The sequence below is a fragment of the Pteropus medius genome, unplaced genomic scaffold, assembly GCF_902729225.1.
Source record: "Pteropus medius unplaced genomic scaffold, Ma_sr-lr_union100, whole genome shotgun sequence".
NCBI classification, from domain to species: Eukaryota; Metazoa; Chordata; class Mammalia; order Chiroptera; family Pteropodidae; genus Pteropus; species Pteropus medius.
The window spans coordinates 30,094,635-30,111,092 of record NW_024349800.1 but is presented as its reverse complement, the minus strand read 5'-3'; the positions used below and the strand labels follow the sequence as shown (position 1 = coordinate 30,111,092).

General features: G+C 44.0%; 1 protein-coding gene across 4 annotated transcripts in view; it reads left to right on the top strand.

Moving 5' to 3' along the window:
- SPTBN1 (spectrin beta, non-erythrocytic 1) overlaps positions 1 to 16,458 on the top strand; it is a 180,097-nt gene that overhangs the window by 108,319 nt on the left and 55,320 nt on the right. For all 4 annotated transcript variants that reach the window (XM_039887149.1, XM_039887150.1, XM_039887151.1 and 1 more), the window contains 2 exons: positions 3,861 to 4,012; positions 15,123 to 15,296. In XM_039887149.1, coding sequence (XP_039743083.1) covers positions 3,861 to 4,012; positions 15,123 to 15,296 — 326 coding nt within the window. The remainder of the gene's footprint in view (positions 1 to 3,860; positions 4,013 to 15,122; positions 15,297 to 16,458) is intronic.

Below are 16,458 nucleotides of genomic sequence, written 5' to 3'. Positions count from 1 at the left end.
TAGCAGTACAAAACCCTGACAAGGAAAAACGAGAATGGAAATGGCGTGGGGGACAGAAATGTCCACTATCACACCAACCCAGATGGAGACTACCCTTGTGGTTCTCACTGCTGCTGCTTCTTTGCCTTGCAAGCCCTTTGTGGAATGGATGGGCCTGAGGGCAGGGAATTTCTGCTGCTACCAGCCAACATGCAAACTATTTGTATCAAAAAGACTTTGATGTGGTAAAGAGAATAATGAATGAATAGCATCCCAACTCAGCTGTCCCTCTCAGCAGAATGCGGGCCTAGACACTATGAATGTCACTTCCTATTGGTGTAAGCCCAGAATGTCTCCACCCAACCCGCACTGCTCACATCTAGGGCTGGATAGTCCTTTGTTGTGGAGGTCGTCCTATGCACTGTAGGGGGTTCGTCAGCATCCCCAGCTTCTACTTATCTTATGCCTGGTAACACCTACCCCTGAGTTGTGATAATCAGAAACTGCTCCAGACATTGCCAGATAACCCGTGGGGAGCATAATCGCTCCCAGTTGGGGACCACTGATCTAAATAACCAAATCAATAAGGGAGCTTGTTAGAGCTCCCTTTCACATCACCAGCTTTGCTCATACTTGTAGAGCTAGAAATGGTTTCTCTTCCCTCGGCTACTCCTTCCACCTCCTCACACAGCTCAAGCAGAGTGACAGCAGCTTGAGCTTGGAAACACGCCTCTGGACTGTCTTCCACTGTCGGTGCCAAGGGCCTCCTGCTCCTCAGGCAAGCGTCTGGCCTGATCTGCCCTGGCCTTGCTGGGTTGGGTTTGCAGGGGTGATGTCATTGTGCCTTCCCAGGAAGGGTGGAACAAAGGACGGGGTCCCCAAGGACATGCAGCTTCATCCTCAGCCCATCCGCTGGGTAGATTTTTTTTCCCTTCCTTTCCCTCCTTCTGGCCTAAGAAGTGATTGTTGTTCACCAAGCGATCCATTGTAAGAAGACATGCTAAGCTGGGCGAGCTTTGTGTCTCCGACTGAGCCCGTTTCCTGCCCCTCGTGTGTCATAAGGTGTTGGTTCTGGTCCAGTCCCTGGATGGAATCTTCCACGCCTTTTCTGGTGTGGCAACATGAGCCTGAGGAACTTGGACTCTGTGTGATTTTTCTAGTATGCTACCTGGAGCCTGCTCCTGAAGCGAGGAGGCTAGAGAAGTGGGGAGCAAGAGAGAGGGCAAGAAGGCACAACCCTTTTGTTTAATTTTTTAACTTATTTTCCTCCTTTTTCTTCCTTTCCTCCAATGGCGTTTCTGAGGACTGCAGCAGCTCTGGGAAGCCCTCTCTGCACAGATCCTCATTCAGCCTGTTTTATTTCCACTCAGTTCTCTCTGCTCCACTCATGACCTCTATGTGTGTCTCCTTATGGGGAGGGCTGTAACTCTTTAGGACAGGGTGCTGTAGGGAGTGCATTTGCTGTCATTTGAAGCAAATCCTTTGAATCTCCTGGTAAAGAGACCTGTTAATTCACAACCTGAAAGAAGCCTGGAGTGGTTCTGTAATGTGAGATTCACCCAAAGGAATGACAGTTGACTAAGGAACATGTTGTATGTTTGTTTATTTAGAAATAGCTTAATACAAGCAGGTTTTCATTTTGATCTTGTTCCCTTGATAGGCTGGGTGTGGTAGTGACTTTGAGCCCCAAACCCTTTAATTAAACAGCCTGAGATACCCATCAAGGGCTTTATGAAAGAGATTTCTAACTCCAGTATAGCACATAAAAGATATTATATATATATATTAAAAAAAATTATTTGACCCTAAATACATCTGAACCATACCTAGGAGAAGCTTAATTTGTCTGTGTATTCTGCTCTTAGGGAAAAAAAAAACCAGCAACAACAAAAAAACCCCAGCTCCCTGTGTCACTGTTGTAAAGTTACCATCCATCAGGATGATTGTGTGATTAAAAATGGATGTGATCTTTTCTGTGTGACCTATTATGATGTTATTGGTGCAGCTCCTTTTTCAGTCTGTCATGTGCCCTTCAGTGCCTTTTTCTTGTTACCCTCAATCCTGCCCTTTCTGATCTTTTGTTTTTGGTTGGCCTTTGTTCTTGGGGAAAGGCCCTCTTTTCCTCTGGACAGGCTGTTCCTTTAGGGACATGCTGGACTGGGAGGAGCTGCTGGCTGCAGCAGGTGGCTGCTGTCTTGGCAAGGGCCCCAACTGCCTCACCTGCCAGGCTGGCAACAGTAAAGGCTTATCCCACCTTGTCTCTGCCTCTCTCCCTCCCTCCCTGTGGTGGGTGGATGGAGGCCTCAGCAAAGCCTTCCAGGCACACCTTCCCAGGATGCTCCTCTGGCCAGCCTGGGAACCCAGTACTCCCAGGCCACCTGGTACACACCCAATAAACAAGGATGGTCTTTTAGTTGTCACCCACTGGCGTTGAAATACATAAAAAATTGGTAGGATCCTCTTTCTTTTATTGTAGATTAATGCGTAAACATCTTGGTGGGTTTGGAGCTTGCACTGGAAAGAGTAGGTCTTGGGTACTTTGTGTGCAAATTCATGCTGATGAAACTAGACCTACTCCTTATTTAAAAGGGAAAACCACAGCGGAATGAGACATAATGAAATGGGACTGACTTTCAGCATAACGAAAGCGTTCTTTCCTATGTCCTGCATAAGCTTACGTGCAACATACTTCGCCACACTTGCTTCATTACTTATTACACTTAGAGGAAATAATCTTTTGAATCTAATAAAATAAAAAGTTGGATGGGCTAAAAAACCCAATGGGACACCATAAGTAACTAAATTTCTATAAGTGGTTAAATACTCTAAATTTTTTCCCAGCATAAGTGAGGAAAGTGAGCAAAGCTTTGCACATCAGAAAGATGACTGTTGAAAACTGTCAGGAAGTACAGGTGGGTGGGTCCAGGGCACATTCCGTAGATCCCGACCAAAAGTCTTTTCGAACCTTCTGCAGAGGCAAGAAGATTGGAAGCCTATTTGTATGGAATGTTAAGGGCCAATTCTGAGAATATACGTCTAGACTTTTATCCTTTGAATTGGACAGAACTTGATCACTGAGGCTTGAAACACAATACTGTTTCCTGGATGACTTAGATGTGCAGTTACCACACATTAGAGCATAACCTAGCAGTTACCTTTTCAGTTTGAAAAGTTGAAGTTTGGCGATGTAGCCGTCCACTCAGCTTACAGAAGGGGACACTGAATCTGATGTCTGAGCACATTTTTGGCAAAACCATAGGCCCGAGCTCTGCTCTCTCCATGCCCAGCCAGATCTCTTTGCACTCTATCGTGTTGCCTGCCGTTTTCTGTGTTGTTGACAGGGCTTATGACTCAATAGGTTAAAGGGTCATGGCAGATCAAGGTCATGAGTGAATTTATCTTATTAGGTGATGCCTGGTTCTTTGTGCAGGGAAGGCGTTTCTTCATGTCTTCTGAGCTTTTCTGCCCCACATCTTTCCATGTGTTGTGTGCTTCCCTTACACTCGCCTTGTGGAGGAACAGTAACTATAACATATATTAGAAACTTTGCCAGTCAAATGTTAACACTACAGGGCAGGACTGCAAAGGACCCCACTGTGATCTACTGTACCCTGCTGCCTCTTCAGCGGAGATGGGAGAAAGCGACATGAAAGCAAAGGATATTCCACTGGTGGCATGCTTAAGGGCTCAAAATGTTCAAGGACTTACATGATTCTTATATTCCCAAAGAATTGATTGTGTTTAAGAGAAGCTAAGTATAGGTTTCATTAGAGTTTAGCTTTGCTGTTCTTCCTTTTTCTGGGATCCCGTGACTGCTGGCACACAGGTGCCATTGCCCATGCTTGTGACTAGTGGTAAAGTGAGCTCTCCTCTGCTTGCAGATGAGCGTGAAGCCGTGCAAAAGAAGACCTTCACCAAGTGGGTCAATTCCCACCTCGCTAGAGTGTCCTGCCGGATCACAGACCTGTACACTGACCTTCGAGATGGACGGATGCTCATCAAGCTGCTGGAGGTCCTCTCTGGAGAGAGGCTGGTAAGTGAGAATGCTATTTAGTGTCTTACACTGTTGGTGGGAAATATTTTTGAAAAATCTAGTATGGACTTGCCTCCTGCTGAATTCTGCAATTAATGGTTGATATTTTTGAAAAGGAGAACTTCGATAAGTGAGATGTGCACATTGGGGAAAGCTCCCATGTGACATTCTTGAACCTGTAACAAAGTGGCCATGTTCTGGTAATTTGTGAGCTTACTACCTTCAGTCAGAGAGATGTTTGATTGGTGTTCCCCATTAAACAGGGCACAGTGTTGGTAATGGAAGGTCCAGGCTGGGCCACTGGCTCCAAGGTGATCTGTATCCCACAAGATCATGGAATAATTTTACATTTTCTTATTAATCTTTGTCTTATTAATTCTCTGGAAAATTTGGGCTGCCGTTTCGAAGTGGCAAGGATTGGATTCAGTGTTCTTGTTTTTTATTTTTTGGGTTTTTTTCCCCTTTCTTTCTTCCCCGAACACTTTTTTATTACTTTGGGGGTGGAGGAAAAGGCTGGTGTTTGTCATCTCCTTGGAAACTCAGCTTCTGATGAATTCACCGCATCATTTGGGCAGGGGCGGTTTTAGCCTACAGTGAAAATTTTATCCCCATTTTGTTTACCAGAGCTACGGCAGCTGTCTCTGATGTGCTTTTTATGAACCTTAAACCAGTCTCTGTAACAGACCCAACAGGTTTTGTCTCACCGTGGTTTAAAAATGGATGCTATATTCTACCAGGGCAGATGCAGTTCCGTAGGTGGTGGTGGGACTGAGCCAAAAGCTGACGCCCAGGGAGAGAGCCCCACATCTGTAGTGACATCACCAGGAAAATATGCTGGTGGTTGGCAGGGCTGCCAGAAAGCCTTATTTTTAACTTGATCTCCACCCTATAACTTGACAGCCACATGGCTGTGTGTGCAGACCGACCCACACACCTCTGACCACAGGCAAGGGCCTCAGGTTGTACCCTGCCCTATTATTAGCCCAATTTCCTCTTTGAGCCCGGTGGGGGGAACAGTCAGGGTTTTCTCTCTCCCTGCTTCTTTGTTGAAGAACAAGTTCTCTAAAACAAGGTTCCTCAGCCCCCAGGCCATGGACCAGTACTGGTTCATGGCCTTTTAAGAACTGGGCCACACAGTGGAGGTGAGCGGGCAAGCAAACAAAAAGCTTCATCTATATTTGTAGCCGCTCCTCAGTGCTAGCATCACTGCCTCAGCTCCACCTCAGGTGATCAGGCATTAGATTCTCATAGGAGCACTGGTCCCTGGTGCCAAAAAGGTTGGAGACCACTCTTCAAAATATAGTGAGGCCCCATCTCATCTGTAGTGAGTTTTGTCCGTGCTCTTTGTTCTCCATTGTGCAGGTGTCGTTGTCTCATTTTCTTAGGGAATTTGTGGGTCAGGCTAGACAAACTAGATAAATAAAGGATGTTTCTGCCTAAGACCGTGATGGCTGTCTCGAAAGTGGTTTGTAGGGTGAGTGTGGAGGGTGGAGGCAGTGGGCCCACATGGAGAGGGTGACGGCTGGTCATTGATTACATTTTGATTTTTTTTTTTTTGAAGTGAGTCTTGTCTGAGCGTAGGCTAGAATTATTGTGACATACGCCTTTAGAGTTTTTATAGCCAGACTTTCCCTCCTACATCTCAACCATTTTTCTCCTCTCTTAATGTTTACTCTAGTATGATTGTTTATTGATTTTTTTTTTTTGAATGATGTTTTGAAAGTAGCTTAAAAAATCAGTAAAGGTTACATAGGTAGAAATTAGTTTGAACATTTATTTTTGTTCCGATAGGGTCCAGTCTTCCAGGCTGTAGGGAGTAAATTGTTTACCTTTGAGGGACCATAATTCTTTTATACCAAGAAGATTGTGTCCTTGATTATGTCCACATAATATATGAGATCAGGCCCATTGCCATTTTTTTTTTCTGGACAGAACAACAAAAATATTCATAGGGAGGATAAAAGCAGCCAACAAAGCATAATTCTTAGTTGTGTGTGGATGCTACCTACTGTTCTGTTTATTTGCTGCTGGCAATAATATATATATATATTTTTTTCTTTTTTTTTTTGCGGTAACCCAGAAATCTAGGAGAATGGAGATGGGGAAGAACATAAGCTGGCCATCATCTCCAACCTGTCATGAGCTAGTGCCAGAAATTGTTACGACTTTGTTAAAAACCTCAAGTGTCTTCTTTTACTATCCATTCCTCACAGCCAACCCTCATTATAGGTTGGGCAGTCTGATTAATCTTATTCCAAAAATAAGGATACCATAGATAGAATGAGCTAAAGCTCTTGTGCATTCGGACTGGAGATTTTTAGCCTGTTTGGCCCTGGGGTTTATTTGGTTCATGGAATTTGCCGTTGGTTGCAGGGGCTGCCAGGAACTCAAGTTAGAGACCCTCCCTGTAGGAGAGGACCTCATGAGGGCTTGCCACAGAGGAGCCTTGTATATTCAGATTCCCAAACTAATGAGATGGTTAAAGCTTCTAGGCCTGGGTAAATTAATGTCCACAGCTAAGTGTGTATCATCAGATAACATTCAGTCAGCACTGGGCTTTCTGCACCAGTGATCGAAAACCCTGGGTAACACAAACATTTGCACTCCATCTGGAGCCATGTGTCAGTCTGCATTTTAGCTCCAGCACTTACCACCAGCTTAGCGTGGCAGTAGGTAGTAGATAAATGTTTGAGGGCCTGGAGTATCTAAATTTACTTTATTAATAGGTTCTTAGAGCCAGTTTATCCTTCTTTACAGAGGAAAAATTTTGATTTTTACCGAGTGGAATGCATTGAACCAGACAATTCCACCCTAACCCCACCCTGCATTTTGGCTCAATATAATTCGAGTTAAATTTGAGCGGGTTTAAGGGAGACATTTGGGTTATCAGGGCACTTGATTCTGATGCACTGGGGAACATCAGAGGGCAGAGATCCCCAGCTCTGGTCCTGGTGTGGGTAGGATCCATGCCCAGAAATGTCCCTCTCTCTGCTTCAGGTATGTCAGCTTATGAGGCAGTGAGGAAACTGGGCTGAGCCAGGAAGCTGCTGCTAATTGAGATTGAGTTGATGACAAAGAAAACCATTATTTTCCAATATCTTATTCTGAAACTACTATTGACTATAACTCTTTATAAAGGCCTCGCTTTAAAATTCTCTAAAAATGACTGTTGTTTTTAGCATCAACTGAGCAGGTAAAAGTAGCGGGCATAGAACCTGTGCTGGTCACTTTGTCACTTGCCAGATTAGAGCAGGACTTGAAAGGTAAAGGCGTGTCCCACGACAACACTGACATTTAGAGGGAGTAGGGCCTCTGGCACAATATCGTCAGCCTGGGCTTTGGTTGTAAAGTAGAGCCCACAGATTATAACCCAGGTTTGAAGCTTGCCTGTCGCCTTCCCTCCATGAGCCTCAGCAGTGAAGAGTAGTTCTAAGTAGGATGGCCAGTTTTCTTCTGCCTTGCTCCTGCCAGAACCTCTGATGGAAAAAGGACAGGGTTTTTCTGAACACCTCTGCCCTCCTCTCAGCCCCTGCTGTTTCCTTTGGCAGGTGTCACGGGTTTTTGTTCGCCTGTCGTTTTCCTGATATTCTGTCTTCTTACTTTGTTAGTCACAAAGAAGAGAAAGCAACCAACCCACCCCCCCCCCCCCACTTTTTTGGCCACCTTTAATTCCAAAACAGGCTGAGCCAGGTGGAAAAGATAGATTTACCATGAGATTTGTTTATTACGCCTTAAATTTCACATTGAACTTCTGAGTGAGCTTTACATAAAGACTTTGCTAGGAGAACCATACTGATCTGTATTGTTGAAACGGGATTTTGTGGACTGGCCACAGAACCTGCTTGTTGTTTATAATATCATTTGCGTGAGAGAATTTGCTTTTGTTCTAAATAGCAGCCACAGAAAAATGCCCCCGTCAAATTGCTGTTCCACTGCACAAATATGAAAGTAAATTAATAATAATAGATACCATGTGATAAAGCAGGGGTCCCCAACCCCCAGGCTGCGACCAGTACTGGTCCGTGGCCTGTTAGCAACCGGGCCACACAGCAGGAGGTGAGCAGTGAGCTAGGGAAGCTTCATCTGTATTTGCAGCTGCTCCCCAGCACTAGCATCACCACCTCAGCTCCACCTCAGATCATCAAACATTAGATTCTCATAGAAGCACTGGTTCCCGGTGTCAAAAAGGTTGGGGACCACTGTGATAAAGTACTAAATGCATGGCCCCAAAGCCCTAGAGTTCAGAAGGGGAGTCTGGCCTTCTGGATGGGGTGTTGAGAAACCCTCGTAAAAATGTGTGTGGGGTTCCAGCTGGATCCAGGAGGAGAAGTAGAGGTTCATGTGTGGACAGCCAGAGTTTATAGGGGTCAGGTGTTTGCAAGGCTGATGAGAGCATTTGGGGATGGGCATCAGAGAGGAACTGGTATAGGGAAAGCAGCCTGGTTAAATTGGAGTTTGTTTTTTGGAAGAAGTGATGATGGTAACTTCAGTGTGTATTGTTTTTAGTGTTTACTGTCACACGTTATCTCATTTAATTCTCACAGTCTAATGAAATGGATAATTTATGCTTTATAGAAGAAACAGACCGAGTGACCAGGGTCTTGCCTGCCTAAGGCCAGTATCACAAGTATTAGAACTTGGACTCCAGCCCACTCTACTGTCGGTCGGTCTCCTCCTTTCCCGCTGAGCCCTACTAAAAGAGAAGGTGCTCAAGCTTGTTGGGAGTGAGTGCCAGCCAGTGAGGAGACAAGCAGGAACACAGTCTGTTGTTCCCTGATTAATTTTAATCGGGCAAGAATCGTTTATATTCTCCTTAAAGCTCAAAGTTCGGTGTGTAGGAAGGTGTTCAGGGACTTAATGTGAAATGAGTTTGGTTGTATGTTGTACTAGTGGAGATTTTGGAAAGTAGTGCTTCTTATCCTGCCCTCATATAAAATAGAGAGATATTTGTGTGTACGTGTGTGGGGGGCGGGGCTGAAAATCTGTTTTTGATTTAAAAGACAAAAGCATAAGCAAGTGTCCATCACACAGGTATACTAAGACTAGTTTGTGTCTTTTCTCTATTCCCTCTTCAGTTGAACACTAAGGTCAGCAGGCACGTTAGAATTTACCGTGCATGCTAATAAGCCTTCCACCCTCCAACACATAAATTGTATTTTATAGCTGGAAGTAACTTTAGTGGCCACTAAGTTAGATTCCCTTCATGTCATAAGTATTGCAACTTCAAGACTATGCAAGGTCTTTCAGCTGAGTTGTGACAGATTTAGGCCTGGAGTTGGCTTCTCCAAATTCCAAGATACTGGTGCTCTGTCCACCCTGTAACCTTTGATGAGCTGTCGCTCCAGGTGGCTTCAAGGCAGCTTTGGACACCCATGGAGAAAATCCCGAGAGAGTAGGGGTTACCAGGGTGGAACAGTGTGGCTCAGCTATTCGGCAGCCTCCTAAAATACCCTGCCAAGAATCCTCCCTTATGTCGTCTTCAAGGAGGCCAAATTGGCTCCAGGAAACATTTGTTTTCTTTTTTCCATCTCTCAGCTCTGACAAAAACTGTCTTTGTGATTATACCATAGTTCTGCAAATTGTGACACCCCACAGTATATAATTGACCCAGACTCAAGACTGGGTGGGCAGTGGGGACAAGAGCCATGGGCCAGGAAGGAGCCATCCAGATTCATCTTTCCTTTCTAAGGGCATTGGGTCCACTTGGGCGAATTTGACCAAGGCCACATTGCTTTTCAGAGGCAGGGCTTGAACTAGGTGCTCTAATAAGCAATTAGAATAGGGTTGTCAGATACTAGATACTAGAGGTGGTTATTTAGCCCTGTAATTCCTACTCCTTCAAAGTCAGAAAGAAGATGGGGTCTAGATCAAAGCCTGGAATGGAGCTGTGGTTGATAAAGATACAGGGCTAGAAGCGACCTTAGAGAGGGGAAACAGGAAAAGCGCCTGCAAAACACAGGAACACGGTCCATGATGTGGGAAGAGCGGGGAAGCTTGTTAAAATTATTTAAAGGAGGATCAGTAACAATAGGCATTTCCTCAGAGGAACCACCTGCGTGCCTGCAGAACCCCCTTGTTTTGAGTCACATGAGTTTGGTATTGATCCTTGTCTCTACATTAATAGCATTCCAGTCTGCCCCATCAGAGACGACATGCAGGACAGAAATGCATATGTTGCCCTGGGAACAAACCTGTGTCACAGTAGGAATTTGACAATAATTAATGGAAGCAAGATGGGGAATGCCCCTTTTTTTTGGCAGAATTAGCCACTCTTGGGGCGAGGCTTAAGAAAAGTGTTTATTATTGAAAGATGAACCCCTCTCCCGAGTTCCATTGTGTTTAGTTTTCTCCATTGTTACCTCTCCTTCCTTTTGAGAGGATGGAAGTTTAGTGATATAAAAATAGCTCTTAAAAACAAAAACAAAAACAAAAAAACAACAAAAAAAACATAACTATCTGCCAGATGGGAACTGAGTCTTTTTATTTCCTTTCATGTGGAAACGTGCCACTTTGGTTTTTGGTAGAGCATAAAGAGAACTAGTTTTGGATCCCTGGCCCACCACATACTACTAACTAGCCGCATGGATTGCGTCATCTCTCTAAACCAGTGTGTTCTTATCTGTAAAACGACGGTAGTAATTATTATTATACAGTGTTATTGTGAGGATTAAATGTGATAACAGATATGAACCACCTAACAGAGGTTAACAGAGTTACTGCTCAGTAAATGCCAGCTGATCATTTTTAGATCTTGCAAGCTACACAGCTTACCTGACCAGGGTATAGCTCTGTGAGATCATTAACACTTCCTAAACTTAATCTCTTATAATTATTGTTCTCGTGCCTTAAAACATTTTAGAAAACCCCTCCGAAGCAAGTAGAACACAAGACTTGGGAGTTGGTATACTTAAGTTTTAGTGTTGTTTTTACTCCCCTCATACTGTGCCATCAGCATATCATCTGACCTTCACCATGTCTTGTTTATTTTCCTGGTTTAAAAGGGGTTAATATGCCACTGAAGGTAAGTGCTCTTCAGTTGAAAGGTGAGAAAGTGCTTGAAAAACGTCAAGGTGGTATAGTGAGGTGATAAAGCAGATCTCCTAAACACTTCCACTGCACAGTTTAAGTTAGCCTAGTTTAAGTTACTAGCTACAGAGCAATAATAACATTTAAAATATCTCTGTAAATCAAGCTTTTCAGACATGTTTGCTAGTCATCTTTGAATTATAGAGTTCTTACTATAAAGGGAAGCCCAAGTATTGAGGTTTAGGTATTTTCACAGCCTCTACCCTCCCTCATTCCATCTCTTCCTCCCTCAGGACAGCAACCAACCACATTTTTCTCTACCAGCTTTTCTTTTCATTCTAGTCCAGAATTTTATTTGAGGTGGCAGAATTAGAAGAGTAATAGTGTCATCAGTATTTGGGGGCATATTTGCTTTGGCTTTTAAATTTGTCTTTCAGTTGATGTATGTCAACTTATCTGGCTCTTAGAGGAAGAGTTCTAAACATTTCCCATTGTCTACAGAAAGGTATGTTATTTCTAAACAGTTTAAAGCCCAAGTAGCATAGGGAAAGGGGAGAGTCCCCCTTTTTAAGTGGAATTAATTGTTGGGAGAAAAATACTTGAGGTGCCCTTTGCTAGTAAAGATACTGGGTTTGAGAACACCTTAACGATTAGTTTACTATTTCACTTATATAGCAGCCCTTTGAGATAATTATTGATATATCCCCATCTTATGGGTAAACAGTTAAGAAGTAGGACAGTGATTTGCTAGAACGTGGGGAGATTGTTACATGAACATAAGCATTTTAACATCAGTGAATTGCCCAACAAAAGCATATTGTGTAGATCTGGTTTGCCCACTAGTTTGATGTTTTGAAAGATATAAAGGCCAGGAGCAATAGGAAAATTAAAAAAGTAAATATACTTTAGGAGAGGAAAACAAAGCATCAACCCCTCCACCCTCACCCCATCTTGGTTTGATTTTGGGAGAATTGCTCCCAAAAAGGGAGGGAGTCTCCTGAGAGCTTTCCATTTCCTCTGACTTTTGGAAATCAGTGAGTTTCTTTTGTTTTTTTAACCATTTGAAAGGAGCCTAATCATTTACCCAAAGAGGTTCATTTGCCAATTTTATTTCAGTTTCTTCTTTTGTCTCATGCTGTAGAGTTTCTGGTGCTTGCTGGGCACTTAAGTTGTGTCTAGGTCTGGAGTGAACTATCCTTAGCTCATCTGGCATGGCCAGTCAGCATCAGCATTGGGTCCCTACCATGCGGCATTAGACTTCCCCAGCCTTTAGGAAAGTGTTTGGACCCCTATCACATCCTCCCCGCTCCACGCCTTTGCACCCCGTATTCATGCGAAAATGTGCATGCTTTCCACTGAGATTTTGGGGAGAGATATTAGGGGCTTGAATGTCTCATGTACGTTTGAGATTGAGTTTTTTTGGTTCTTTTTTTTTTTTTTTTTTTTTTTTAAGAAAAAGTCTGCAGAAGCAGTGGTTATGCCTGATGACGGCCTCCCATCTATTCCTTGTTATTCTCTTCCCAAGCTCTTTCTGTAATTTCACCCACACTATTCCTATCTCCCTCAATTAGGAAATAAACCTTTCTGCCTACATGGAGGTAGACTTAGGAGACTTATCTGTTGCAGTTAGGAGGATGCTTCTGTCTTCATTGCTCTGCGGTTCTCAGCGTGAAGAAATTTTCTTTGATTGAAACAGCACGTGGAGGATGGACCACTGTCCCACTAGTCAAGTACACAATCGTTGAAAAGAGATGAGAGGGAAAGGTTTCAGAACAGCAAAGAGAAATGTCAGGGCCCCTATGTCAGAGCTCACACACATTCTTAGTGGCAGTTCATCCCCATCCCTCAACTTGGAACAAAGTTTTAACCAGGAGCCTCGTTGAATCCAGAGCCACCTGGATATGTGATGAATAAGGGGCTGCTGCGAATAGTCACTTTGTCAACCGTGAGAAATTACCGCTGATCAGAGATCAGAGGAACTGGAGTTATACACATGAGAACCAGATGCAGAGTTGTGTGACTTCTTACCCAAGGGGCACTAGGCCCACCTGTCTCTTGAGGGACTTGAGGGACACTGCGATTCCACACCCATCTCTCCCTCTGAGAAGAGCAGCGTGACAATGCCTGAGGCCAACTGAAGGCCATTGAAAGAGAGCTCGCCAGTATCAGATACAGAGTCTGCCACAGAAATGAAGCTTGAGCCCACCCCTTTCTGCTCTACTTCTAACCTTTTTATTATGTCCGTTAGATTGCTCGATTTTGATGTAACATTATCACTTGACCTAACATAAATAACAAATCCTACCATTTCCCACATACCTGAATAAATTAATTGTGATGTTTCTGAGAGAAAATCTCTTTTTGGGAAGGACAGGTGGTCTGTAAGGAAAGCTATCATAATAGTGTGAAAAGCTTGACTTTTAGAGACATTTATTTTTCCATTGCTATTTGAAAATAGAATCTGCCACTTGTGGTAAGGCCTCTGCTTATAATCTTATTTCCTCAGGGTTAAAACACAGTCTTCTATGCTCACTATTTCTTTGTTGTAAAGGAAGAGAAAGTCAAGAAAAAAATGACATAATCTAAGACTTGGGTACTTAAAATGGCCACTTGTTACCCAAGTCATCTTCCCTTTGGATGTTTTCCATGTGGCTAATAACTGAGAATCTCAGCTGTCGGGGGAAGTGGGAAACAGGCAAGACATTACCGCGGGGCTTACTGTGCCCTCAGCTGCCGAGTCGTTCGTTGCCTTTCCCAGTGACACCAGCTCATATAACATACACCGCGCCCAGTCTGTCTGTGTTCAGTTCACTCCATGTGGGCCTTGTGCTCTGAATAAACCAGAGGCCACTGAGAACCTAGCAGAATTATAAGGCATCATTCCTCCTCTCAAGAATCCAGTGGTCTAGTTGGAAGTAATAAAAGCAATACATGAAACAACATCAAAAATATAAGATACATTATAATCAGTTCCTGAACTCTGTGGTCCAAACCATAAATGTATAGAGTTGTGAGAAAAGGGTGACCTGTGAGAACTGGAATAGCTGGGAATGTCTCCTCGAAGGGAGGATATGCCTTGACCTGAGCTTGAAAGGTGGGTGGGCTATGGTGAGATGGCCAAGAAGTCACTGGGAAGATAGGATGGCAGCCACCAAGCCAGCCAGGTTGAGTACATTCTTCTGGCCAGCGGGGTATGCACAACCTGGTGTAGTCTTTGTGAAATGGTGAGATCAGCCTGAGGTGTAGCTTCTGATAGAGGGGGAGTGATGGGAAATAGAGAGGCTTGGGGGGATGGATGGATCCAGGTTGGGGAGGACATGAGCTTGTTCTCAACACAGTAGATTGTAGAGACCCGTTGAAAAGTGTGTGTGTGTGTCTGTGTCTGTGTCTGTGTCTGTGTGTATGTTTATCTTTTGCTTTATTTAAAATGTTCACCTTCCAAGGACTTTTTTTGAATTTTGATATAACTGGGTAAAAGGAAGAGACATGTAGGGTATCCAAATTAGACTGTTTTTTTCTCCTTTATTTTCAATAAGCCACACCCTTTTAGTCTGTTCCCTCTGTCATCCTCACAAAACCATCTGATTCTCTTGATCGTGGTGAATTGGTGGTATGTCCCCTTGTTTCATTTTGAGCCACCCCTAGGAAACCACCCAAACCAGCAGGTGGCAAACCTGTTTTTAGCTTAAAGCAGCCAGAAAAATTTCAGGGACGCTTTGCCATTCATCTGCAAAAGATTTTATGGGCAACAGCAGTATCTCTGAAATTCTTTGCAAAAATTGGGTTCCTTTTTCTCTAAACTTCCAGTTCCTGTGCACATTTGTAAATTGTGTAGCTTCCATGATTTCAAAACAAAACAAAACAAAAACTCGAGTGGTTGGTTACCATCCCTTGAGTAAACTTTCTAAGGCTGTTAGATAAATACTGTCCTTGGACTGAGTGAGCACACGTGGTTTTTAATGGTTTGGTTTGAGTAGGAGAGAGCTGCATGAATGGGCACATGTGAATTTTCTGGGCAGTAGCTCTGGGCCTGTCTCTGCCCCGCTAGATGATCCGTTTTCACCTTTGGCTCACTCATTTCTAGCCTAAACCCACCAAGGGACGAATGCGCATCCACTGCCTGGAAAACGTGGACAAGGCCCTTCAGTTCCTGAAGGAACAAAGAGTCCATCTTGAGAACATGGGGTCTCATGATATCGTGGATGGGAACCACCGGCTGACCCTTGGCCTCATCTGGACCATCATCCTGCGCTTCCAGGTAAGGGAGTTGGCCCGGAGAGTCTACCTTCCTCCAGGGTACGAGCATCTTTGTGAAGCTCGCCTTCCCCCATTCTCGAGGGACTGGGAAGACCCGGTTGAAATGGCATCTTGGAGTCAGATGGGTGGAGCTGTGTGTCACATTCAGCTGCCCTACTGTAGGCACAGCTACTACTTCCTCCCTCAGTTTTGCTGTCTTATGAAAGTCTTGGACTCTCTTGTCAGATAAGGGGGTTTCTGGGTTGCATCCCAGCCTTCCACTCACTGGCACTTACTCTAAAGTCTGTTGTCAGCTGCTCAGCTTTCATAAGCAAAGATGGGTTGATGCTCGGTTGTAGCACTAGGCTGTCTGAACGTTGGAACGTCACCAGAATGTGGCACGTGTCAGAATATTTTTAGGAGAAGATGGTTAGGATTATGACCTATGTGAACTTGGTTTTCGCCTTCTCATTCTTCTTTGGATTTGAGGAAGCAGTCTTCTTGGGGAATGTGCTAAAAGCCTTATGGTTGTTTGAATTGACGACAATGTTGTGGGTTTGTTATAGTCAACGGGAAGGCTCCAAGTATAGAAGTACTCTGAGCCAGAAGGCACTCTCAAGGGCATCTTGTTCATTTCCTTCACTTTTATGAGGAAACAGAGCAGCCTTGATCCGGATCACACAGGCAGTCAGGCAGGGCTGCAGTGCATGCTCTGACTCCTTAGAAGAGAGCTCAGCATTTCAGGACTGTGAAGCACCTCCGGCCTGATTATTGGTTCTTTCTCCAGGCGAATAATTCACGCTCATGCTTTTCAATTAAAAATTGAAATGCAGGAAACACTTCTTACCATAGTGTCAAGTTACTCTACAAACAAATGTCCTAACAGGTCTTTCTCCTCAGTGGCTGTGTTCTCTGTAGCCTGCCTTTCCTTCCTGTTCTGCCCCTTTGATAAAATCTGCTTGATTTTTCTGAGTCAATGAAAATCTCACCAAAAAAGGGTAAAAACAAATCAAATTATATATAGCTCTCTTTGTATTCTTATTAAAACTCTGATATCAGCCTGTAACCAATCTTTTTTCTTCTCATTTCCCCTGGGTTTGGATTTGAGTTAACAGTGTTCTGGGCGGTGGGGAGGGGATGGGGTGTGTGTGTGTGCCCGCGCACGCTCTTATGTGTAGGGGGTG